The sequence below is a fragment of the Syngnathus acus genome, chromosome 6, assembly GCF_901709675.1.
Source record: "Syngnathus acus chromosome 6, fSynAcu1.2, whole genome shotgun sequence".
Classification (NCBI taxonomy): domain Eukaryota; kingdom Metazoa; phylum Chordata; class Actinopteri; order Syngnathiformes; family Syngnathidae; genus Syngnathus; species Syngnathus acus.
The window spans coordinates 9094171-9120491 of NC_051092.1; the positions used below are offsets into that span (position 1 = coordinate 9094171).

The 26321-nt window shown below is 40.3% G+C and overlaps 2 protein-coding genes and 1 long non-coding RNA gene across 6 annotated transcripts; 1 reads left to right on the forward strand and 2 right to left on the reverse strand.

Annotated features, from left to right (window-relative positions):
* On the reverse strand, positions 1-21505 carry osbpl5 (oxysterol binding protein-like 5). The gene is made up of 23 exons (XM_037255423.1): positions 21311-21505; positions 14016-14077; positions 12225-12382; positions 12021-12094; positions 10362-10442; positions 9966-10067; positions 9648-9851; positions 9332-9416; positions 8916-9078; positions 7020-7236; positions 6724-6908; positions 6562-6643; positions 6033-6131; positions 5731-5827; positions 5288-5386; positions 5031-5128; positions 4869-4958; positions 4394-4530; positions 4004-4183; positions 3783-3912; positions 3441-3555; positions 2438-2531; positions 1-2018 (listed from the first exon to the last, which is right to left on the reverse strand). The coding sequence occupies exons 3-23, from the start codon at positions 12358-12360 to the stop codon at positions 1883-1885; spliced, it is 2604 nt and encodes an 867-aa protein (XP_037111318.1). The 5' UTR covers positions 12361-12382; positions 14016-14077; positions 21311-21505; the 3' UTR covers positions 1-1882.
* Positions 14886-23843, forward strand: LOC119125008. Of its 2 annotated transcripts, XR_005098404.1 has the most exons (4): positions 14886-14897; positions 23152-23366; positions 23532-23615; positions 23700-23745. It is a non-coding gene; the product is annotated as an uncharacterized LOC119125008 (long non-coding RNA). The 2 variants fall into 2 exon arrangements; XR_005098405.1 differs by lacking the exons at positions 23532-23615; positions 23700-23745 and adding an exon at positions 23784-23843.
* On the reverse strand, positions 22195-26135 carry LOC119125007 (zinc finger and SCAN domain-containing protein 31-like). 3 transcript variants are annotated; one of them, XM_037255425.1, is made up of 5 exons: positions 25572-26135; positions 24739-24864; positions 23964-24575; positions 23518-23624; positions 22195-23015 (listed from the first exon to the last, which is right to left on the reverse strand). In XM_037255425.1, the coding sequence occupies exons 2-5, from the start codon at positions 24839-24841 to the stop codon at positions 22980-22982; spliced, it is 858 nt and encodes a 285-aa protein (XP_037111320.1). In that variant the 5' UTR covers positions 24842-24864; positions 25572-26135; the 3' UTR covers positions 22195-22979. The 3 variants fall into 3 exon arrangements, 2 of the variants coding, with proteins under 2 accessions (XP_037111320.1, XP_037111319.1); XM_037255424.1 differs by having other exon boundaries at positions 22195-22852; positions 23517-23624; XR_005098403.1 differs by lacking the exons at positions 22195-23015; positions 23964-24575; positions 24739-24864; positions 25572-26135 and adding an exon at positions 23880-23939 and having other exon boundaries at positions 23078-23624.
* Between the last annotated feature and the right edge of the window lie 186 nt (positions 26136-26321).

Genomic DNA, 26321 nt, shown 5'->3' on the forward strand with positions numbered 1-26321 from the left:
TTAGGGTTAAAACTGTTTTACTGTAGTGCTACAGTGTGCAACAAGTGTGAATGAAAAAGAAAAAAAAAAAGGGCATCATTGAGTTCTTGTTTAATATAACAAAAGTAAGTGGCATATACAATCCCGGAAATTGGTGATCGAGTATAAAAACAGGAAAATAATGGAAAAAAAAGTACACAAAATCATTCATTCAGAGTCGACTTTCATCGCTAAAATTTGCTCCCGTTGGGTAGATCAGTTCTGGCACTGGACTGAAATGTTACAAACTGGGCACTGAACTGAAATGTTAGAAAATGCTCAAAACAAATAAAGTCACAGACATAGCTTTGCGTTTAGCTCAATGGCTTTCTCACAAACTAAAATACATACATGAGAACAGCACGCAACTCTGGGAGCAAGATTGTCATCCCTGGTCCCGAAGATTCAACATTACTTTAGTTACCAAGGGGGTAAAATCACACAATAAATACATTCTGAAATTTCTTTTTATCACAGAGCACAAAAGCACTGCAGACAAATATGTACATACCTTTTAAAAGAACAAATACAACCAAATCATTAATTTTTTACATTTTCAAAGTCACTTGTTTCGGACCAAGATGAACTCCAAACGCTCATTAAACAAACTAGTATCTGGGGATTGTGAGAAACATTGTTAGCCAGTTTCCACCATGGGCAACTTGACATTAAAAAAAAAAATTAAAGTAGATGACCATTACAGGTTATTTGAGTTGCATGCTGCTTAAACCCATCTGTTGCAGACATCTAGTTAACTGGAGCAACAGATCAAATCATACAAAGGTTGGTGATAATTCTGGGTTACAAGAGTGTTAAGTGCATTTGTAGATCATCTTTACGGATGAGTGAAATGGTAACTTGGTCAGACAATTCTGATTCAAAAACCAGAATGTCAAACTGTAGACCTGTCTGGATGCTATGTAGGAGGCATACACACAAAGTAATCCATTGGCCAAAGCAATTTTGCTCGATTTTAATCCTAACTCCACATGCTGCATCCAGCATTAAGCAAACAGTGCTACGCAATCGTCCCATCCATTGTGCCACAGCAGGCACACAAATATAAAGACACTTTGTATGGCTCTCACTCTTGACCCACATTAGCCATTCTTCCTACACTTAGTATGTGTCACTAGAAACACACACAGTGCTCCCTGTAAACAATAACTCTTTGTCTTTTCGGATTATAAATACTGTTTTGGTAAAATTATTGTCATTACAAGACGAGACAGAGCTGATGTGTGCCTACAGTAAATACAAAACACTAAATTGCACTGTTGAAAGATGTTCCTTCGTTCATTTGTATGTGTCGTGACGTGTTTTCCTTTTTTGGCATCAGCGGTTTTAAGGCCCAATTTCTGGAGTGGAAGTTGTACGAAACTTTGGCGCGGTGATCTACCAGCGCGTGTAGGGCCTACAATTTATACAAACAACACACAAACACATTCACAGATAGACAGTATTGCAGGGCAAGTCGATAAAGACACTAAGGGATGGTGGTCTCTGTTGATACTCTTACAAATCATTCTTCATTGTACAACTTAGACATTTTTTTTGTATTGAAAGACCATCTTTGATAACCCTTTCTGTCATCCCTCATCTCCTGTCCAAAGTGCGTGGGTGCCGGTGCTCTTTCGATTTGGCTACACTCAGTGGGGGGAGTCATTTCTATCTGAAGATGTCTGACAGGCATTGGCTGTGTTTATTGCTATAATGTTCATGCTAAGCCACTCCATAGAAGAAAAAGAATAGGACAAGTCCCTCACCCAACTCTCGTCTGAGTTCTGGGCCCGCCCAGTTGATTAGTTTGTGCTTGTGGGAGGGATCAAATCTCAGATCAGGGCTGGACGGAGACCCGAGCTTCTCAGGCGTAGAAGTAGCGGAGGAAAACATGTGAGAGGAGCACCAAACAGACGATCACACAGTGCCGACTCATCCATGACACACTGTTGTCTGCTGCCCTCTGCTGAGCGAGCTGGCGACTCAGAGCGGCCAGGTTCCTGCAAAGACAGGCAAGGTGTGCTTTTAATGAAAATAAACACAGACAGCCAAAGAAACACTAATGAAATTGCTCAGGGAACAACAAACTCTTTCCACTTGCAAATCCTTACGTACGTGTGTGTGCGTGTGCGTGTGTGTGCATGGTCAACACCCATTTTTTCCGACTCCTCGCATGCAAACGAAAGGAAAATGATTTCCATTTTATCGAGCGGAAGCATAATACATAGTAATTATTGTGACAGGCCTTGAGGATACTCAGTGAAAACCTTATGCGAGTGGTGTTAATCATGAGTACACCACAAACTATAAAAATGATTCGCACAAACATGCCATGTTTTCCTCATGGTGTGATGTTCAAATCAGTATGTGTACCCCTCTAATAAAATAGCAAAAACATTGCTGTTGTGAGTTGTATCACCTCTGAATATCTTGCTGTGTCTTCTGTATGGAAGTGATGGAGGTCTGGAGGAGAGCCATGTCCTTACTGCAGCGTGCACAGTGATTTGAGAACTCTGATGGTTTCAAATATTAAACAATAGTCAATGACAACATCTAACAATACCGCAACAAAATCTTATAAAATACTAAGCAAGAAACAAACTTAATGACCATAGACATTGGCTGACTTCAACACTACTCAACCTATCAGATTAGTTGAGAATTATTTCATTGGTCACAATGAATTGAAGAACATTGATGAAAATTGGTCTTTGTGATAGGGAAAAAAATTATATAAATGAAAATTATCAACACCAAAATCTAATCGGGACAGATTACGTTGTTCTCCTACTCACAAAAACTTCCGGATAGCAACATAACCTGAAGTTGTACTTCAAAGTTATAAAGTGCAGTAATCCATCGCTAATGCAGTCGCAGAGTCTTCATTACAGTAAATGATTGCAATAACATAAAACAATGAAATGAAAAAACTGCGAGTACGTCAGTATTTGAATGTGCCTTTTTGTTTTGTGTGACGAATACTACTGCTCAAACTAGTTCAGAACCTTGAAACGTCGTAGGTCGTACCATCATAAACCGAGGAATGCCTGTAATTCGAAATAAGACTAAACAGGTATATGTTCCATAAAATATTGTTCACAGTGACAATAATAATTAGGTTAAAAAAAAAAAATCAAAACAGCATCTTTAAAGCGCTGACTTGACATTAGACCACACGTGCACATGCACATTGTTTCTCTATTTCTCACCTAAGTGATTGTGTGCTCTTTACTTGACAGCCAGATTTAGAGTTTGAATTCAGATCAATTATACATTTGTTTTTTATATATACAGTAATATAAATGAATTGTGGAAGAGTGTCAAATGATCTAAAAATATTGTATCCACGTAACAAGTATCAAAATTTCCGCCTCGATTGCCGGGTCATGGCCATGGCAGCCTATGGTGTGTTAGCGCCTCACCCTCATTATCAGAGGACTCGTGTGTCGGTTCTGGGGTGCTGCTGCTGCTCTCAGTGTTCTGGCTGCAGCTGGATGGCTGACTGCTGGCTTTCCTGTGTGTCCCATTCACTTTAGCCTGAAAAAATAAGATTTTATAGCTCAGTTTCCATTAGCATTAGCTGGATACCGACCGCACAGTGTACATGTAAAATTTGGCTACACAAGGTACTTAAATTGATAATGCAGCCAGTTGAGGTCACTATGACTTGTTGGTCTCTATCTTTAGGTCTCTAAAAATAATATTTACTCATTCAAAATCCTAATGAGCTTTAACAAATGTGTAAAGGTGGGCGACTAAGTAACCTTGCGTTGGCTGGGCCAGCTGTCACTGTAAGAGAGTCCATTGTGCTGTCTCTGCGTTTTCTCCAACGTTTGAATGACTCCATCTCTCTCAAACTGAACCAGACAACGCTCTGGCTCCCATGGCTCGGCTCTAAAGCAAACATTACGGGACTGGTCATTCAACAGGTCACTACAGGTGTGAACCTAAAAATGAAGAGACTGAAAGGTTTCAAAGTTCTTACTCCACATGCTTGTAGGTCCACTCTGAGGTCACTGGGTCCTGATAGAAAAGTCGTGGGGTCCAGGGTTTGTCTCCCCGCTCCCTGGACTCTTTGCGCTGAGCTTCTTCAAGCACAAACTTTTCCTGTGTGGCTTGAACCTGGTCACGCTCTGTAATTGCTCGAGTCACGTGCTGCCACAGCCTGTAAGTGAGGGAAACACAACTGAAAAACACATACTGAAGGACAATTCGGGACATGGATATAAATGTAACCTAACTGATGACCATAGATGAGGTAAAATAATAACTAATTTTAAGCCATTTAAACTAGATTGGCAAGATCTACATCGATAAAATTGTGAGGAAAAAGCCATTTTATCATTTTATTCTTCTACTGAAAGACCTGATTTACCTTTCAGACTCAAACTCTCCCTGCTGGTCAAAGAGGACAACACGTCTCTTGAGACGACTGCTGCGGACTTCTGGGCTCGGGTTCCACAAGGTTGCCTGCTGTCCGGAGCGCTTCTCATGAATAAAAACCTCACCGTCCTAATTACAAAATGTCAAACCAATTGTCACGAAAGGCAGGAAATCAATAAATGATAAATAAGTAAAGAAACAAGAACACATTTTCAATTTATATTAATACTTATAATTTAGTTTGTTAGGACACTGAACAACAATGATTTAATAATCATCATAGCCGCAATTTAATTTCACTCGGACGTCATGAGATTCTTGGGAGCAACTTGGTTGTACCATATGTAGGTGATCCCTGGTGCATTTTTGAAATAATGATATTTCAAAATCTGCAAATCAATGAATCATTGTCATACCCAAGGGTTCGGGGAAAAACACGTTTAAAAAAAAGAGAAAGGTTTTTGTACCCAATGTCCATCGACAGTGGCAGCGAGCTCATCCCCCACAAGGATCTTGCCACTGATCTGATTCACGGAAGAGGCGCCTCCCAGGAACGGCTGCATGCAGCAAGCAAAATAACTGATGCAGACCATGAAGCTCTAATGAAACAGCGGATGTTGCCAATGTACCTTTAACTTGAACTCCAGCTCAGTGAAACACTTGTTTTTCTCACACTCAATGGTAACCTTTCCACCCAGCTCTAGTGTCATCGTCCCATACAGGATACCTTTCGCGGACAGACATCCAGTGCATGTTAGAACTTCATCTCACAATGTGCAAGCTGAAAACCTACTTTTTCACAGGCAGTGTCATATTCTTCCCAACTTATGCAGCTCTAAATGTTGTATTAAGTGAAATAACTACGTGGAAGTGGACAGTTAGTTACCTTTGCAATGAGCGTAGGGCATTGTGATGACATACTCTTCCTCCCTGCTCAGAAAGAGCAGTCTCGCTTTGCCATCCAGGATAGCAGACAGAGAGTTACCTACACAACAGAGCAGAAGAGTACAAGTTAGTTAATGTTACCATTTGCGCCTAACCTTCTTTTGAAGCAAAAATTCAGTCACTACAAAGTGTAAAAGAGGTTCAAATGTTACGGATTAAATGGAAAATAAATAAGATGAAATATAAATAAAATGACAATGTACTCAAATAAATGCAGTATCACAAGGAAAACAAATCATGTACTCAGACTATGTTTAATTTTGAACAACTGCTAATTGCTATCAAAATGCATGAGGGAATAGTGTAAGAGAAAGTTGGTATTCTGCTTATGTTGGTCATGCATGATTATCAAGCATTGAAAAGAACACTGTGTATACTAAATACCATAGAATTTGGACTTTGCCAAGATGCTTCCACTGATGGAAAACCCATCTTTCCTGTTGCAGACATAAAAGGCAGAAATGGGCGGATGGTGCGAAACCTGGAAAAAGAAACAAATTTGTGACACTGGCATTGTGAGCTGCAGAGTAAAAACGTGGCTGTCCAGACTCCAGTTTCAAACTTGTTACATTTGCGAAAGTGCATGCACGTGAATGTTGTTTGAATTTCAAGCGGTTTTGCAGAATTTCGCAACCTATTTGACTTCCTGTTTCCAGATTCAAGTGTACAAGTTTTGAGGTTTTCACCTGTTCAGCTATGTAGAAAGTGCAGCCTTCACTTTGGGGATGAGGCCAACAGCAGCGAAACATTTCCCCCAATATTGGATTGTAGGGCTTCTTCAGACCCTAGAGAAGATGCAATCAGGAAGGAATATTTCCATGAATTGACAAACACATCTGTAACTTATTTTACAACTGTGTTCTGAGGCAATTATACATTTAACTTAGGAGCATAAACATTATCATTAACTGTATTGGAATGTATGCGGCCACAATCGCAAACGATTTCCAAAAAATTAACAGGACCAATAGGTTGTAGGTGATAATATATTCCACAGACTGGTGTTATTCACAATAGTGTTATTAGATTAAAGTGAATTAAAATGCAAATGTCGTTTGAATTTCAAATATTAGTCGGTTTACTTTTAAACTTTCATGTAAAAAAATATTAGACCATCTTGTCATTTACAGTTTCTTATCCCAGATGCTGTAATTTAGGGTTGTCTTCTACTTAAGCCAATAGGGTGAAAAGAATTTAACCTGAAACATGTCTTACCTTAGGCTTCTTGTAAAAACCAGACAAGTACCATCTGACTACTTGCTTCATTCGGCCATATGCACTGTCCTCCTGTGCCGCTCTAAGGGAGTTAGTAATCATTAAATAGTGCGACAAGAGAGTATATCAGAAATCATGTTACAGGTATACAGCAATACTGACTGTGAGAGCAGGTCAGCGTGATAGTAGTAGTCTGATAGCTTGTCCAGGAAGGAGCGAGGCTCCAAGATGAATGTAGGCAGGACCACCTTTGAGAGGTCCATGCCCGGTCGCAGCTGCTTCAAAATACCCCAGATCATACCCTTGTTTTCCTCTGAAACAGTCTCAACTTGGGATGATTCCCCAGCCTGAGAAACACAAAACATACCTGGACATAAGTTCCTCAATCATAGCTGTAAGTTTGTCAACAGAATTGTAATGCAGACAAGAAGGGACACCTTGTGTACATGAGCTCTCACCTCAGCCATCTCTTCTGTGCCCTGCTCGACATAAATTGTACCCTGTGGCACGGGAGAAATCAGTTCATCTGATTGGTCCATGTCACTCTCCTCTGTCAACCTTCCTCCATTATCAATTGCAGAGGCGTCCCAGTCCTCGTGACCATCACGCTCTGACTTGTCAGAAAATCCGTCAGGGTCCATGTGGTGATTGCCCAGCAGCACAGACTCATTCAACCTTTTAGGAACAGAGTAACATCAAGATCAGTCACACTTTAACGACTCTTTAAACATTTTGCAGGCTACTTTTGGCCGCCTCACACACGGACAGCTGTAAACAGCCCTGACAGCACTGACAAGGACCATTTTGAAAGCATAACTCTGGTCTGCTTTTCCACAGTATGGACAAATAATGCTGCTCCATTTGAATCTGAGATTCCATGTAGCCAGGGAGGCTAAGCAGTGTGATCCACCTGTATTTGGAACACACTCATTCTGGACCCTTATTCAAATTCTTCTTAAATAAAAATGAATCATTAAAAACTACGTTTTCCACAACACGGTGTATTTAAGTGTGTTTGTATTTTGTATTCCTTTACTATATTGGACTCATAGAGCCGCTAGATGTCACTGTTGGACATTCTTACACGTGTATAGGATTCAAAACATTTAAATTTTATTGATTTAAAAGACACCGATTAGTGTTACAATATAAATAGTAATAGGTACTTGGAATATAACAATTATAGTCAAATCTTTGTAAGTGTCCAAAAAAGTAGGAGCAAATCCAAATGAAAAGCCAATTTACGGACTGTCATTGGAGGTCCGTGCATCTGCTGCGCCCCAGCCTTTTCACAAACTATGACCCCTTTCAAGACAAGAACACAAATACACATACCCAAATGAAATAAGTCGACTTGCACTCTAGTCCAAGATTTATCAACAAAGAACGGGATTGATCACAAAAAGCAAGAAAACCATAATTGAGAAAACCAAACGACCAAGTTGAAGACCAGAAAAATTGCATTCCAGAACAAAGTAAAATCTATAAATAATCAAATCTCAAACTCACCAACACTAAAATGTTCTGCACCATAGGCATCAAAGTGTTCCTTAAATCTAAAGCACTCATCGGCACAGTGACAATCTTCAGTTAGTTATTACCAGTAAATCCAGATGTAGTATATACGAGCAGTTGCCGTTCTAATTAGTGTACGATTGTCTTCGATTGTAAAAAAGCTTTTTTAAGTGCTACATACCTACAGTATGCGTTTGTTAACGTGTGCTGGATGATAATCTTTCTGAAAGGTACACAGCTCACATTTTTCCTGACTTTCCTGCTTCTCAGTCATGTGACTCATTTGGCTTTTGTCATTGGCTGGAGGATGCTTGATGATTGTGTCATACAATGTGAAACCACAGAAAAAGGGGTGGAGAAGTGGCTATCTTGAGGGATTCAAACAGATAGAGTATAATGCAAGAAAAGCCAAAAATGCAAACCATTACAAAAAACATAATGGCATGCAAATGGACCTTAAGCACAAAGCATGATGCAACTGCTGCAGAGTGTAAAACCTGGGCTATCTTTCAATTGGAATGGGCTACAGAGCAGCACCTGCCAACATTTACTGAGCAAAATCACACATACGAAAACTCTCCTGGCACAAATTGGAGCAAAAGAAATCTTCAAGTCATCTTGTTGCAATTTACTCCAAAATTTACTTGGTGTGCTATCTGGGCCTTGAAAGGTTTTGCAGCCATGGCAAAAGGTGGATACTGGTGCTCCTCAAAGAGTTTTTTGTTCTTTACATTTGAACGACCAACACATACCTGATGAGCCACACCAATGTGCCACATAACCGCAGTTATGTATCACTTCCGTGTAGTATGCTGTAATATGAGTGAGTCATTACTTACTGCAAAAGCTCTGTGTCTGCTAGTGTGGTAGACTGCAGAAGATGGAGGAAGTGGGAAGACTCAGAGGTTGTGCTGATATCTCCTTCTTTTCCAGACTTGGCTGTTAGCTTGTAGAGGCTGGAGCAACTCAGAGCAAGCTCCAGTGCATCCATCCAGCATCGGCCTGAAGTGGCAAATAGGTTTAAAGAAGAGATTGTACAATACATTGAAGAAATGCTCAAATGGGGGAATTTTTATCCTAAAATTTGAGACACTTCAAGTATTTTCCCTTTTTTTTTTTGTCAATACACTCAAAATGAATACAAATGTGAATACAATTTACAGTGTGCGTCCCTAAAACCTTCACTCTGCTTCTAGTCTAAAAGAGATAATCTGAAGAAAAACATTGAGCTTTCACAGTGACATCACATACTCACCATCAGACTCAGAGGATGCTCTGAAGATCAGGTAGTTGCTTGGTAAAGGCTGTGTGATGGAGCCTACATTCTCTCCTTTGGGACCCTACACATTCAGATCAAAGCGTGTGATACATCATGGACTGGAACACAGCAATTCTTCAAAAAATGTATTAGTTTTATTCTTATAATGAACATCTAATGAGGTTTTTTTCCCACAGTGTTTTATGTAGCTGAAAGGAGGGGGTTGAGCCAGCAAGGCCTATTTACAGTAACCATAGCCGTCAGCAATTGGTGGCTGATCGATCGGGGCACCCAGACTACAAACATGTCTGACCTTGACAGCCCAAATGGATTTGTCCAGTGGATGGTAAAGCTTGAAGCAGAACCCATCCTTCTTTGAGGGCCTCTCGATGAGCTTGCAGGAACTCAGCAGGACAGTGCCAACCCAGTGGTCAGTTTTAGGGGTCTTATAGACCAAAAGAACACCAGGTTTCAGGGCACACCACAGCTTGGTCCAACTCTTTAAAGAGCCACGGATCTGAAAAATAACAAAGGCAACGGAGTGACATTTTAATAATCACACCTCACCCTCAAAATGGTTAACACATGACACTAGTAGAAAATAAACAGTGCAAAGCTTCAGCAACCTTACCTTTAGCCAGTCTGACATAATGACAACGCTCGGGTCTTTCAGAGCACTGAACAATTCTTTGGCAGCCCGCTTCTTTTCTTGACGGTAATTCTGCTTTTGGACCTGTTGTAGAGGAAAATGAAAGCTAAATTATCTAAGCAATGCCCTTCGTACATAAACTAAGTACAACTCTGGATGGATGCAGAATCCAATAAAACAATACAATTTATTCAGTGATTTGAAAAACGTTGGTAGAGTCAAATGAAGTTTTTTAGGGTGGAATTCATATTTATTATAACTAATACCCAAGAGAAATAAATTGGCATAAGATATTTTTGTGTTTTCTTTTTTTTTAATTATGAATGGAATGAGATATGGAATGAGCCGATGATTATACTGAATGATGCATGTGCAAACCTTAAGAGACTCCTTCCGAGCAAGCTTTTCTGTTGGTGAGGGACAGTCCTTTTCCAGACCATTAAACATCCTAGACTCAGACTGGAGGAAAGAAGGAAGAGAAGTAGCTTTTAATGATGGTCAAGCAGCAAACAATGCGGTCATGAGACAGGGAGACGAAGGCGAGTCATTTCTCTATATCCACACAAATCAGTCCCTTTAACCCCTTTCATGAAACTTCTGCAATATCCTCCCCTCCCTTAAAGTTACATGTCTCACCTTTGTGGGTCACAACACAGCCCCCCGAATTAAAGAAAGTGCATAAACAGTGTCAAGAGAAAAACAGTCAATGTGATGGAGAGTGGTTATAGCATCAGAAGCAGCTGCACTTAGCAGTAGGGGGATCAGGGTTCAGGTAGGGGTCAGGAGCTGGTGTCAGACCAAATACTGCAGAGGAAGGGTGCCCCTGACATATTCAGCAGCACCTCAATGGCCACAAAAAACAGGTCTGAGGCGGTCCACAGATATTTTTGTTTATCTCCAGTGGGGGTGCAGTGGGGTCCGATGGCTGGACGAAGCAAATATCGGAATGGGAACAAAATCACCACATCACAAGACGCAATGAAGTGGACCAAGGGGGGATGGCATCCGGATGGAATTCCCCTGGGACATGCAGTGGGTGGTCATAAAACAACCATAAAATATAAACTTTCACAGATGAGATCTGGAGGTCCTCCTTGGGGCAGAGCGGGGAACCAGCATGACCCACAGGAGACGGGTGGCCCAGTTGCTGTCCGTGAGGCTGGCCTGCAGAGCGGCTTTCATAGAATGATGAAATCATGTTTCCAGGTTGGTGGTACGCTGTAGTGAGGTGAATTTTCACCCTCAGAACCTTAGCACCTGCTGTGTTGTGCTCTGAATAGAACTGCGGGCCCCTGTCAGTTATAAGCTCAGCTGCCGTGCCAAAGGGGCAACCCAGGATGCAATTATTAATGTCCAGGCCACCTCCGCTTTTAGGTCGTAGATGAGAGGGCAAAAACCTCTAGCCACCTGTCCAGTCTTGGTCCTGTCCAATGTCTGCCATGGTGACGTGATAAGTAAACAGTGCACCTTCACACAATCCAAATGTTTCTCTGGGCAATAGAAATGAAAACAACGGGGCTCTCTTTTTACATCACAATATATTTAAGAGTCTTGACAAGGGAACGGCGAATATGAGTTTACAGTTGGTATGCAAATTGTTACAGTTGTTATTAATTGTTATGTTCAAGTGTGTCCACTCAAGTTTTTTTTTTAGTTAACGTAAAGTTGTCATTTTGACAGTTGGGGGTTTCTGCCTGACAGCAACGATATGTATAAGACATCTATATGCCAGTCAATTATGTACTGACCAATTCTTGTTGATATTTGCAACCAATTAAGACAAATGAGAGGGACAGGATGACTTGAAAACAAATTAAGACAGTGGAACAAATAACACAGAAACACGAGGGGCAGCATGAGGTCTCAAAGGTCTAATTTGCCTGTGGTTCCCTCGAGGCCTTGACAAAAATACACTTTTTTCCAACCACAATAATGGCCTGCAAATGTACCCTAAACAATTGATCAGGTGGTATTAAAACAAAAAAAATGGTTTGGGAAACTCTTATGAAGTTGCCCAATCAAAATCTGTGTTCTTACCTTGCTGCCTGGTGACTGGGCAGGACTAAGTTCATTAGTCATCAGGGAGATATCTTGCCTGTCTGTCTCACTGCCTGGTGGGAACCCACAACACACAGACACATGAACTGAGGGATTCCGTCATCTGACAGATTGTCAAAGCATGACCGGGCCACAAGTTTCTGATGAATAGCCGCTCAGGTCTTTTGATTGTGGCTAACTTACCTGAGCTGAGGTTGTAGAGATCGTTGTCTCCTCCATAAGAAAGGTTTCGTGTGAGGATGCGGGGGTCAATTTTGGGTGGGGAAGAGGCATTTGGAGACATCGACAACCTTCGGTGGTACAAACTCTCCTCCTTCATCCTAACAATCAGTTCACCCTGTCTGAGGAAAGGGCAGATAAAAATGACAAAGTATAAATAGCATGTAGTTATCGCAATATTTTTTTTAAACAAGAACCAATTTTATTTGTGTCATAATGTCACACATACGGATCTATTAAACTCCCACCCTTTGTCGTTCCAACCGAAAAAAACATGACTGTACACTAACTTGTCATTCTCACACAGACACAATTGCTAGTGACAAGCTGATCACACTGCACATTGTCTGTGAATAAAGACGGTTTGTGTTGCACCTCTTGATCTCTTCGCGCCCATAGCAAATGCTACTCCACCAAGCTTCCAATCAGCTGCAACAAAGCTGAGTCTCGAGACTCGCTACACATTCACAAACATAGTGGCGTGGATCTAAAAAGACAACATTGACTTGTAGGATACATCTTGATGGCGAAAGGTGCTGTCAACTGGGAGATTCAAAACAAACAATGTACGCCACTCTAGCTGTTTAATCTATCATCTTCAGATTTTTCTGCAAGAATACTGACAAACTACTCAATATTTAAATAGGTTCAATTGTGAATTATGAACTTATATGTACCTATAGGTACTTTGTACTAAATGACAAAAATCCTGCTTTTTTTCGTGGGCTTTTCCCTACGACAAAATGATTGTTACACATGTAAAGCCTACACCATGAGAGAAATTCCTTTTTTGCTCTGTGGGAGGATACGTGGTAATGTTCTATTCTGGGTCTTGCCAATAGTGAAGGTATATTTAAGGGATTTGAATGAAGAGAATGCCTTCCAGCCAAAAGTGAACTGAAAAAGGGCCGCCATTGTTCTGTAGGACTGTGGCGACTCAAAACCATGCTGAATCTTTGCCATCTTTACCCTACTCTATTGGTATACCCTCTCCCCGAGGGTAAATGTGCTATGGTTCAGAAGGTTAGTGTCAGTATGGTCGACAATGACCCAGTTTAGAATGGAAGGCTACAGAGTATGAGAACACAATCTTGTGTCAGGGGTAAACACGGAACTATGTTTGTTTGGTATTTTTTTAAGAAACTGTTAGTCCATTGTTGTGATGAAACTGTTGGTCAGATTGCATTATTCACACTCCAACAGTTATCCTAAATCAACTCGGATCTAGTCTTAAGGATTGGCTGCCCCCAAGAAATCATTAAAAAATGCCATATTCTTCATATAACAGTCAGACAACACTCAGCTGACTCCTGTACACTTGATAATAGTGACATAAATATAGACGGCGAACAGTGCAATTATCTTTTCAGAAGTCACTAAAATATACTCTTCTAAAGATAGATGGCTGAAAAAGAAGCCGTACATAGTCATTACGCTTTCCAACCATATTCAAGATGAATAAGTACTCTCCATCACAAACATTACCACTGGCATCAGCATTTATACAAAATGACAAAGTTTTAAATGCAAAAATAATAGAAATGTACTTGGAGTAAAACATAAACACACTCATGAATGAGCATCCATCAAGAAATGCCTCGAAAACAAAGTCACCAGGCAAATAAGCAAGTCTAACATGAACAGAAAATAATAGTAATTTCAATAGAGGATAAATCATATTACTGCGAATTGATCTGATCTTAATTATTAAGGGGTGAAAGTAAGTGTGGCCAAGTAAGGGAGAGCTCAGCTTACCTTTCACCTGAGTTGCAGTACACACCACATCCAGAGGCCTTTGTCAAAGCCACCTGTCTCACCTGTAGGGATGCACAAACACAAAACAAGCCGTCACTTAGAAACACAAAGTCCTGAGAGCATTACATCCTCACTTCCTCCTTCCAATGCTCCTCACTAAGGTGGGTGGAGAGGAGACTCAACTCTTCCAGCACCAGGCCCAGTCCTAAGGGAGGTGCCTTTGTGAGACTATTTGCCAACTGTACACACACCGCTGGTAGCCTACTACTAACTCTGTAAAGCTGCAAATAAAGACATACCATATTTGAACGTTGACACGACCCATGATGGTCAGGATATTGCGGCTAAAATTTCAACTGACACCAACACCATTCAAAGTGTGTTACCTCCTTAACAATGAACAGAATACAAATATGTACTTATCGCATTTAAAGTTGTACTAAACACACAGCTGGGTGCAGGTCGAGTGAGTTTGAACTAAACAAAGCAGGAGTATAATACTGGTCGTTTGCAAGCATATTCCAAAGCTGCTGATGTGTTGCCCTTATGAAATGTGTTGTCTTCTGAGTTCTAAGTAGCAGAACCTTCTGTGCAAGCCATAGAAAAAAATAAAAGTCCATCTTTGTATGGCCTGTAAATGGGGCTTGAAACAATATTTTTCAAAAAGGTTTGAAATGCAAATTGGAAGCAGAATTGCAAATAGAGGATGCCGGTGCACAAGTAATACCTATGCAACAAGAATCCTCTGTACTCCTGAATGTGGAGAAATGTATTTTAATTTAACTGAAAGAGTTGGTTTAAAATTCAAGTCAAAGTATGAAGATGCAGTTTAGTCATACATATTAAATAGTGTTGTAATTCTTGAGAACAGCCTTTTTAAGAGTCTCTGTTTCATCTCGAAATCGAAGGCATTTTGACTCAGTCTGTCTTGAACAGGGCGGACACAGGATTTTTTTTTTTTTATCAAGGCCGGTCGAGACAAGAGAGTACAACTATGATCAGTGAGAACCTTGAAAGGTGAGAATTACAGAAAGCGGGTGCTGTGCTTCCTTCCCGGTGTCGCCTGGAGTGCCACGCTTCCTCTACACAGAGAGAAGACTTGAGACACAGAGCAAAAGTAAAATCATTTGATTTGCCAAGAGGAATGCAAGTGCAAATACTGCAATATGCAATTTCTGTGGTGCATTGCTTCCTGAAGCCGCTGACACAACGTCCAACTTTTGTTAGCTTTGAAAGGAAGCAAAACAAAGACAGGTACCACACGGGCAAAGTTCAAATTAAAACACCTCATTTTAACAGGAGCAAAAATAAGTTATTTTCTACCCGCAATGTTTTTTTTGTTTTTGCTGACAGTGACTTATAACATCTAATCTAATTCCCGCGGCATTCTCAAAAGCAAGCTAACACAAAAACAAACAACAACCATGCCAGGTAGCCGTGAAGCGTTGCTTGGGCGGTTCGCATGCAATGGAAATATTATTCATTACACCAGAAAATGGGACACGACCAACAGTAGTACATATTTCTAGTCTACATCTATGTTGGTGCTTCAACTGCGTAAAGTTGATCATTTGGCTCAGCAATGAACCTGAAAGCCAACACTGCGCTAGCTAGTACAAAGTCACTGAATGAATACGGTTCATCAAATTTGTTTGATAACAACGACAATGACGAACAATGACTCATTTAATAAGAATGGCACGTTTCACTGTGCTAAACGCAAAGCATTGTTATCTGTAACCTGTCTAGTAGTAGCAGACTGATATCAAGTGACGTCAATCGCAAACCAAGATAGATCGCAGGCCAGAGGACATATGCTTGCCAGCATTCTTTTCTGTTATTAGTGATTTGATTAATCGTGCATTAGGCTTATTGGGTGTGGCCCAATTCATAGCTACATTGAAATAACATAAACAGGTTGTTGGCTTTTAGTTCCTGAATAAACGTTGGTTTCACCACTGAGCTTTTCCAGATCTGATCAATACGTCTCAAAGCCACATTTGCCATTGATCAGGGTGACATGTCACATACACAGAGAAAAAAATAAAATGAAACAAAAAAATAACAGAGTCGCTAGTGGAGTATGAAATATAAATGACCCCAAGTAGAAGTGACTCATCATGACGGACAACACTTGCTGCCTGAACATATATAGGGGCAGCGTTAAATTATGTAACATGGTCACTGTTTTCCATGCACAGTGTCTAGAAAAAAACTCAACTGAATTGATTCTCCACTATCATGGAAACAATTCCTGTTGCGAAACTTGAGGACTCACCGAGGTGTTAAGTGTATGCTTACTTGTAACAACAAGGAATCCTGAATGTTACGTTTCTTGCTTACCCACTACTGACATTAAATTAAAAAAAATGTTTTTACAGACAGACACTTTTTTTTAGGGATGAAGGTGAAAATTAATGATTGGTTAATTGTTAATCAATGTAGGTTGGATCAGTTATCATCCATACTACTTTATCCATTCATTCATTTTCTGAACCGCTCATAGCTGAACAACCATCCTTTGTTAGAAACATAAAAATACTGGTTCTACCTGTCAATCCAAGTTCATGATGACCTGTAAAGTATTTTTGAGTGATTGTATTGAATTTGTTGAATTTGCTGCGGCTGGCTTGACTGATTTCCTGAAGGTCCACTCCAAATAAAAAGGTACACGAGGCATTCTTTTTTGTTTTTAATCAATGTACTTACTGAGGATTTTTTTTACTACTAGTATAGTGTGTAGTTTACAAAACAAAGATATCAGGATATGTTTCCTCCCATCTGCGTTTCTGATTGTTTCCCAGTAGGGATGTTGTGACTTTTTCCTTTTCCTCCTGGTGGTTAAGCTCAGGGGATGTCAAGAATAATTGTCAAATTTAGGCATGTGAAACCCTTTGAGATGTTTTTGTGATTAAGGGCTATATAAATACATTTTACTTGGCTTGACTGGAGGAACAGGAAAATATCGCTTATCAGTGTAAAAAACAAAGCCTTATTGAGAATCCCTATTTGAGACCCCTGATTTAACCATACTAAATGGGCTCCTTAAATTTGTCTCGAGATCGGTGAGAAGTGGTTATTGCTTGATTATAAGCTACACAAATTGCTTGGCAATCTCTCAAGACATAAAAATGAAATAATAATTGGAGGTATGACATCAAAATTGCTCTAAAAATACACATGCCACATAACCTGCAGCCTAGGAACAAACCTCAAGGGTAATCAGGTTACTTGCTCAAGTGTGTGTATGTGTGTGTGCGTGAACCTGTAACATCAACAATTTATTTCTTGTAATCCTTTCCACTCATTGAAAGAATAAGAAATATTAGCAATTCCTATAGTTCAACAATTGGCAAGTCATGGTTGGATGGAGCACCATAGTTTTAAAAATTCGTAATTTTAATGACATTACCTTTTGACCGATATGACCTTGAAATTAACCTTGTGGATCATGTGACCTCTTTTTCACAAAATGTAATCTCATGTGTTCGCTAAAACATCTAAGAGTTTCCGTTTTCACTACATTTTGAGATGACCCCAAAGGCGAAGGAGTAGCAGACAGATTGGCTCTAAACGATTACTCCATTATTAAGACAGTTGACAATAATTTGATTAATTTTGACACCTCTATTAATGGGTTGTTTTTACATTATTGGCTGTTAAGTAATGGGCTTCTACAACGGTGTTTACATTGTTTTGGATGTGTAATAAGTAAGTGTTATTTCCACTGCCCAATGCATTCAAATGCATGACTTTTTTTTCTGTGGGAAAAATGTGACATTTTAAAGAGAGGGACCTTTGGGGATGAACAACATAGTGTACAGCTGTACTTAACCATCTAAAAAGAGCAACAGGAATCTTGCCACACAATATCAATGGCTAAATCTTTGCTCTCTGGGGGCAGTGGGACGGATCCAAAATAGAACATATCAGCGCAGATTTCTCCAATGCTCATGAAGGCGAAACAATTGTCACGGAGGAACACTGCAAGGCTGAGCCACAAACAACCCGAGCGCAACCACTGTATTACAATAAAGAGTCAAGTAAAAGTTTAAAAAAGAGCAGAGGATTTTGTGGTGCATTTTACAGCAGAAGCATTCAGGTGCAATTAACATATTTTATAAAATGACAACTTTCATGGCAGAACAGCCTGCCAAAGAATGCTACTTAGAGAGCTAAAATGACAATGAATTCATTTTCAAGATTGCTTTTTATAGATGACTGCAAAGACAATTGTGTGTGTGTGGGGGGGGGGGGGGGCGACATGCCTTCTTATGCTTGCAAAAAAGCCAATTTCACCCTTATGTTTGTGGCTTTCTGGGATGGCTGGTAAAATAAGCAAATATATTTCAAGGCAAGCTGGTGACAAATACAGATGAAACGGCACAGGTATTTAAAAGGTATGGAGGAAAAAGCCGGGGGATAACTGCACGAGCCAATTACCAGTTTGACGGTTTACTACCGTGTTGTGTTTTAATATGTTTTAATAACCGATAAAACTGTCCATCATGGTAATGAGCTTTTCTTTTCTTTGTCAGACTTCTAAACAGGGCATGTCCCGCTCCAATATGATTGGCTGCTTGCAGAGATGAGACCTAAACTGAACTGAACAGGCCGCCTCTCGCTCTTAGTGCATGACTAAATGATGATAATGATTTCCCCACCGATATCGATAAACGTTAACTTCCTACTCCTTCAAACTGATGACCAATAACAAAATTGCAGAATGAATCTAAAATCAATTACTCTCACTTTACAGAGACTTTTAGGTTGCACTGTATGTCTAAAGTATATATATTGAAATTGTAATGTGAAGGGTGACAGAGGGCAAGCAACACAAGCCGCAGCTGGTTTCAGAGCAGGGACATGGGTGGAGAGGTCAGCTCCAGAGTGTCTGCTTGAAAATGGCGTCTTTTAAGTATTTACCACTGCGCAGCGTGGAAGCTGGGACATCTGTTGTGCCTTGCTGCTTGCTCCACCAAGCAGTGATTAAAACACAGCAGATATCACCCACAAAACAGGACTCCAAGAGCTCTTCGAATTCTCACTAAGCATCAATCTGCTCCACCACTCTCTCCTCATTTATCATCCAACAGCCAAGCAAAGCCGGAGTTCTAGTTGATAGGCTTATGGAGCAACACCATTAAAAATCCCCGCCTGAGCAAGGTAGAGCGTCGCACGTCAAGAGCAGACGTTAGCGTAAACTGATCAACGCCAGGAGATGTCAATCATTATTAAAGCTATAAATATATACACACATACATATCTATATATATTTGTGTGTGTGTTGTTAATGGAGGGTTAGCTTTCATTAAAAGGACATTAGATGTTCAGTATATAAAGTAACACAGACCAGCAGGGTGGATTTTTATTGATCGTTTGACCTACTTCCTTTGGCCTGTCAGTACTACTCATCAGAATGACATTCTACTTGTGGAGAGTGTCATTCACCAGTAGATTATTACACATCACAACCAGTCTTTAAGACGTTATTGCTCTTGGATTAGAAACAGTTGGAGGGTGAAATTGCAGATGTTATCAATGGGCCTATGTCATGGATGCCCAATTCCGGTCCTTGAGAGCCACTCAGCCTATCAGCAAGCTCTGGGAAGACTGAAACCTGTAGAAGCCAGTCCTCAACTTTATTAGTCTTTATGGCCACCTGTTCCAGCTTTTTTAAAATATGTTGCAGCCATAAAATTCCAAGTTAATGATTATTTGCTAAACACAATAAAGTTCAGTTTGAACATTAACTACCTTGTCTTGGAGCGTGTTCAATTAAATATAGGTTGCACATGATTTGTAAATCATTGTATTCTGTTTTTATTTATGTTTGACACAATGTTCAAACTTAATTGGGATTTTACTTTAATGTCCTGATTTAAAAATATATATATATTATTACGCTGTCGTTGATGAAAATGGTACAATCTGTGCCAAGCAGGCTGAACTATAAAATGCCAAATTTGCTCAGCCAATTAAAACTGAATTTATTACCTGGTTTCAACTGAATCTTTTGTGCTCATCCTTCATTGACTGTTCCGAACCCTTATTTCAATTCAAGCAGAATGATGATGCCTGGAGGACTTTAATAGCGGAGGTCAGCCTGGAGGCAGCTCAGCATCTAACAGTTGATATCCCCTTGTCCTCCTTCAACCAACAAACTAGTACGTACAGACTAAATCAACAGCAGTAGAGACAGGCAAATAGTGCACTACACTCCTCGATTGCTTTAAGGCACAACCAACCAAATGCTTCATGAACAATCCATGAGTAAAATGTTATTTTCTTCTAACATAAGAGCCACATTTCTGTATGATCTTTTTATCTATGTCAACACTAATGGGAGAGGCTGAGCGGAGCTGGATGACACAGTGAGTACAGCATGTTTCTTTTTATCAACACATCAAAGATGGCACCGGGTGTCAAAGTAATCCGATGATAGTGTAAACATAGGGTATATCCACTAACTGTCATAAAGAAAGTCGAGATTGTTCCACAAAGATCCAAACACTGCCCTTGACGAAAACAGGGGGGAGGGTCAAGATTTGTCACTTCGAATCTGCTTGTATTCTGTTCACACCCCCAAATCAGAAAATGACAACGCCTCCACATTACACAATTTGAACGTCTCCCAGCCAGTCAATGTGATCTTTGAATCCCTCGCCATGGCAAACCACTTGATTTCTTCACACGTTGCATTGGCGCATCGTGAGCTCGAGTCCGTGCATCATCTTGAACGAGGACTATCCTACTCACATTCATCCTTGCTGTTCATGTTGAGGGACTTCTTTCTGTCACATGTGCCTTTTAGGGCTTCATATGACCATTTGACGTTGATAAGCCCACACACAGACGCCATCAATGGGACTTGAGACGCGCATTGCTTTCCAGGGTCGAGTACAGTGTTTATGGCTGCCATTCTGTCAAGTGGCAGTGTAGCAAGAAAAAAAACTGGGCACGAAGCTCGGCTAGCTCGCTAACGTGGCGAAGCCCGACTTGGAGTCGCAAACGCTAAGCTAGACACGTTAGCCTGCGCCCTACCCCGCAACACACAAAAGTGGGCGAATTCCACCTAACGGCAACGGCGAACCGTTAAGTACTAGCAAGAATAATCGTTGCTTCAAAGAACAAAATGCCCGAATACTTGCCGATCAATGTACTCTTTACTTTGCAGACAATAACACGACCAATCGCACGTTATTCCGACAAATACAAGTAACGTTAGCTAAAAATAGCAAGTTATCTCAACCGACGTGATGCGGCAAGGAAGCCCTCAAAAAACGCAAACTTACCGTGTTTCAGGATTCATGCAGTTGTCTCCGAGCTCCCGTCCCAGTTCGGCGTCATATCGACAAGGATGGAGCCGGGAACCGCCTCGAGATCGGTGGAGCGTTGTGGTGAGAAGAAGTTGCTCGGTCTCAACACGGAGAGCGTGGAGGGAGACTCCAGAGCTGGAGGCGACTCACTGCCAAGCCCGCTTGGACCGCCGTGTCATTACCACTGCACTGGGAGCATTAGCGCCCCCTACGGCCAAAGCAGCGCACAACATCTTTATTTTGACTACACGACACCATGACTACGACCGCGGATGCTTCATATGGAATTATTTTTCAAAACCAATGTAAATATCATATGTATTAAATATATACATTGAATTTAACTTGTTTTTTAAGGACATAAACATAAAAATGTTTGCTCATAATATAGGAGAATGTGGTACCCAATGGCATTTATGGCAACATTACCTGCCTATCATCTGATGCTGCAAAAAAAAAAACTTTGCGCTCAAGGTCCAGTGAACATTTGAATTTTAAAACGGGCAGTTAAAATGCGTTTGTACAATAGCATTATTTTATCATATAAGCATGTTTTGATGATGAATAATTGCAAAATCACTATGTCATGATGATTATAAGAACAGAAACTGAGACTAAAACAACAAATGACAAGATTAATCGTCTTAATTAGGATCCTATTTAAAAATAATTTAATATAAATATAATTCATATTAATAAGAAGCAGCATATGAGGTTGAGACTTCAATATGAGGACTGTGAAGTAAACAACTAATGACATGTCTTAATGCATCTCAAGTACATTTTAAAGTGTTAGTAGCAAGGCAAAGTAAAAAAAATTACTGTTGAAGAAAAATGGGGGATATCCAACACAATTTTTCTTTCATTTTATTGATCCACATGAACATGAAAAGCTGAAATAAACAAAACTCTAAACCCAAATAAAAACTAAGCAACTTGCACTGAATATGAATTAAAACTAATTGCAGTTGATTATGATAGTACTTTATTCATCCCACAGCGGGGAAATTTACTTGTCACAGCAGCGTACAAGAGTGGAAGAATACAAGTGCCAAATTTAAAAAAGGATAAATAACAGACAAGGACAACGACAAGTGCCACGAGTAGCGGTAGAGACTTAACACAATTTTATCAGGCGCCACGCATGTTGTAGAGTCTGACAGCAGTGGGAATGAAGGACCTGCTATTACACCGTAATAGTCTGCTGCTATTACACCCACGGTTAAAAACCACAACTAAAACCATAATAAACATCACGTATAATGAAAAACACAGAACTATCATCATCCCGAGGCCGGTTAAGTATTTTCAAATTCATTACTAAAACTAAAATATGAACTTCTCACTGTAGTAAAGGAAAGGAGTTCAGCATCTCAATCAAAAGGTACATACTAGAATAGAATGATCATTGATGCATAAACTCATAGTCTGCTCAAATAGAAGGTGAGAACTTCATAGATCATTGCTCATCTCCCCACGACACTCGGAAATTCTCAATAGAGACTCTTTGGCAACTGACTAAGCAGGCAACAGTGTTAGGTGTGGGCTCTTGTGTGCCTGATTAAGTTTACCTTGTGACAGAATGTTTGACCACAAACTGCGCAGGAAAAAGGTTTCTCGCCAGTGTGGATTCTTGTGTGCGTTTTTAAACGTCCCCTCTGAGAGAATTTTTGGCCACAAACTGAGCAAGAAAACGGTTGCTCGCCAGTGTGGATTCTTGTGTGCTCTTTCAAGGTGTCCTTATGTCTGAATTTTTGGCCACAAACTGAGCATGAAAAAGGTTTCTCGTCAGTGTGGGTTCTTGCGTGGTTTTTGAGGTTTCTCCCTTGACTGAATTTTTGGCCACAAACTGAGCATGAAAAAGGTTTCTCACCAGTGTGGATTCTTGTATGTGTTTTTAAGGTTCCCTTGAGAGGGAATTTTCGGCCACAAACCGAGCAGGAAAAAGGTTTCTCGCCAGTGTGTTTTCTTGTATGAATTTCTAAGTGTTCCTTACGAAAGTATTTTTGGTCACAAACTGCGCATGAAAAAGGTTTCTCACCAGTGTGGATTATTTGATGTTTCTTTAAGGTTACCTTGGTAGAGAATGTTTGGCCACAAACTGAGCATATAGGTTTCTCACCAGTGTGGATTATTGTATGTGTTTTTAAGGTTCCCTTGTCAAAGAATTTCCGGTCACAAACTGAGCATGAAAAAGGTTTCTCACCAGTGTGGATTCTTGTATGTCTTTTTAAGGTTCCCTTGTCAGAGAATCTTTGGCCACAAACTGAACATGAAAAAGGTTTCTCACCTGTGTGGATTCTTCTATGTATAGTTAAGCTTCCCTTGTCAGATAATTTTTGGCCACAAACTGAACATGAAAAAGGTTTCTCACCAGTGTGGATTCTTGTATGTCTTTTTAAGGTTCCCTTGTTAGAGCATATTTGGCCACAAACTGAACATGAAAAAGGTTTCTCGCCAGTGTGGATTCTTGTATGAATTTCTAAGCGTTCCTTACGGTAGTATTTTTGGTCACAAACTGAGCATGAAAAAAGTTTCTCACCACCAGTGTGGATTCTTGTATGTCTTTTTAAGTTTCCCTTGTGAGAGAATTTTTGGTCACAAACTGAGCATGAAAAAGGTTTCTCACAAGTGTGGATTCCTGTGTGCCTTTTTAAATTTGTCCTCTTAGAAAGTTTTTGGCCACTAAATGAGCAGGAAAAGTTTTTCTTTCTTGTGTGTATTTTCATGTGTTGTTTCAAACTACTGCTATGAGCAAAAAAAAATCCACACTGAGAACATTGCCTGTGTTTGTTTTGAGACTCATCATTATCAGCAGCAGCAGCAGGAACATGTGACGACACATCATCACTATCTGATGGTGGAGCTGCTTGTGATCCTCCACAGTGGTCTCCATCACTTTCTCTGCTCAGTTGTTGACTTGAGCTGCAGCTTGGAGGCTCCTCCCCTTTGCTCACCTCATGTTGACCCTCATCTAAACTCTTCAAAGGGAGACCAATCAATGGCATCTCGCAGGCATCCTCCTCCTCTTCCTTTTTAATGTCATAGAAGTCTTTAATGTCGCAGGAGTCCTCTCCCTCCGCTTTATTACAAGGCCGCTCCGGCTCTTCTTCCTTTTTTATGATGCAAAAGAAATTCTGCTCCATTTGGTCATTGAAATGTTGGACCTCTTTGCCCACATCTTCCTCTTTAATGTGAGTGCGCTCTGGCTCCTGCTTAGGACAAATAGCTTCACTGATGTCTGCAAAACAAGACAAACACATAGGACAGTTACAGTTGAAGAGAAACTGGTCAAACCTATACAAGGACTTTTTCAATCTGCCTATCACACATGACTTTGATAGAATTCGACTAAAAATAAACACTGGAAGAGGATTCATAATAGAAAATACACGTGTACTAACCTGCTCTGCGCAACACAACATAAGGCTGCAGCCAAAGAGCTTCCAGTCGTTGACGACTACAGACCTTTTCCTCCACGTACTTTGCTGTGGTCCTTGCGAACATTTTCTCGCTGCAACCACTCAGGTCTAAGTAGGAACAGACATTAATTCACACACTGAAACAAAGAGGAGAAGACAACCAGTATTTGTTTTACTCGCGAGGAGAACTAACAGAGCGTTTCATTCTCCATCACTTCTGAGCTCTTTCTGTTTTCTCTCCCCTTTTTAATATTGAAGTTGCCCTGGTTACAAAGGCGTTGGTACACTAAAGGAACAACAATCACAACACTTGTTTGACGATTTCTCCCATTTCACTAGGAATTCCCAACAGAATGAAAACAGGAGGCATAAATCATGGTCAAATAGTTGACCTTAACTTCAACTTGTGTTGTTTACAACGTGAACTTAAAGCGACCCAATACACGAAACGACATTTCATGTAGCTCGGACCTGTATAGCCCGAAATCACAAGCAGTCTCAATGGGCTTCACATATACAAAACAAATTGACAATTATTCTCAAAGCATCCCCTGATCTTAAGCTCCCAAGAGTAAACGTGATTACGAGTTATCTTGAGGTAGAGTGCACGAATGCATTGAGTATTTCCACAGTACCATGTGATGATGGCTCATTTGCGATCGAACATTCGTCGAGGATAATCAAGTTAAATATCATAAAGTTAGCACCGTGTTAGCTACCATGCTAAAAGCAGCGGGCCGCACTTCTGTCCTGTCACCAAGCAGTCCTACAAATAACAGTGCTAACAATAACTTGGGTTCACAGTCGTAACTTACCTCTTTCGTCGTTGCAGTTGTAGCGTAGCTAAGGGTTAACCATTCACCACATAAGTTGGGTGTTTATCTGATGCAGCCGAATAGAAGGCGGATAAACTTGTTTTGAGTGCTGCAACCAAGCCCACTTTTGACGTCGTCGCTTGACTTCCTGCTACGTAATGATGATGTCATTTGAGTGAGTTCCTGGACGCCCTCTAGCGGAAGACCATGGGACGTTTTTATGTTGTTGATCAGCCAAGTTGGAGACGAACGACACTCACGATGTTTGACGAAAATGACCAGTCAATTTATTCCACCCGCCGGGTCTCACTCGTTCCTGTTTCATGTTATGCAAGTGAAGTGATACTATTAGAGCGCCACCATCGCAGTGGAGCAAACCGACATTACGTGTAAGAAAAACATTTTGCGCACGTAAATAGCGCAATATTTTCCTACAGCGCATGATGGGTAAATAAGGTAGACTTCATAAACAGCCAAATAATTTTTGGAAGATAGCAAATATGACTCCCATTTCTGAATTTGACATGTTGTCCTAATGCTTTCTCCAGGTACTTTGGCTTCCTCATAATTACCCTTCTATTTGTTTAGAAAACGGATGCACCAATTGTAAATAAAAAACACACACACAAGAAAAACTTTGTGAAGTATGATTTTTTTTCACCCATGGTAAAAAAAAAAAGACATTTTCCCCTGTTAAACATTTTTGTTTTGTAAAAATGAGATTTACACAAAATGTTTAAGCACGGTTAT

Bases quoted from the DNA above. Each gene is read 5' to 3' on its own strand.
- osbpl5 (XM_037255423.1), bottom strand. From the start codon at position 12,360: ATGAAGGAGGAGAGTTTGTACCACCGAAGGTTGTCGATGTCTCCAAAT. The intron at 5,129-5,287 runs GTAACTAACTGT...TGTCCGCGAAAG, and splicing joins GCCCTACGCTCATTGCAAAG to GTATCCTGTATGGGACGATG. The intron at 3,913-4,003 runs GTAAGAACTTTG...TGTTTGCTTTAG, and splicing joins TGGACCTACAAGCATGTGGA to AGCCGAGCCATGGGAGCCAG.
- LOC119125007 (XM_037255424.1), bottom strand. From the start codon at position 24,841: ATGTTCGCAAGGACCACAGCAAAGTACGTGGAGGAAAAGGTCTGTAGT. The intron at 24,576-24,738 runs GTTAGTACACGT...CTTGTTTTGCAG, and splicing joins TGTTGTGTTGCGCAGAGCAG to ACATCAGTGAAGCTATTTGT. The intron at 23,625-23,963 runs GTGAGAAACCTT...GAATCCACACAG, and splicing joins GCACACAGGAATCCACACTT to GTGAGAAACCTTTTTCATGT.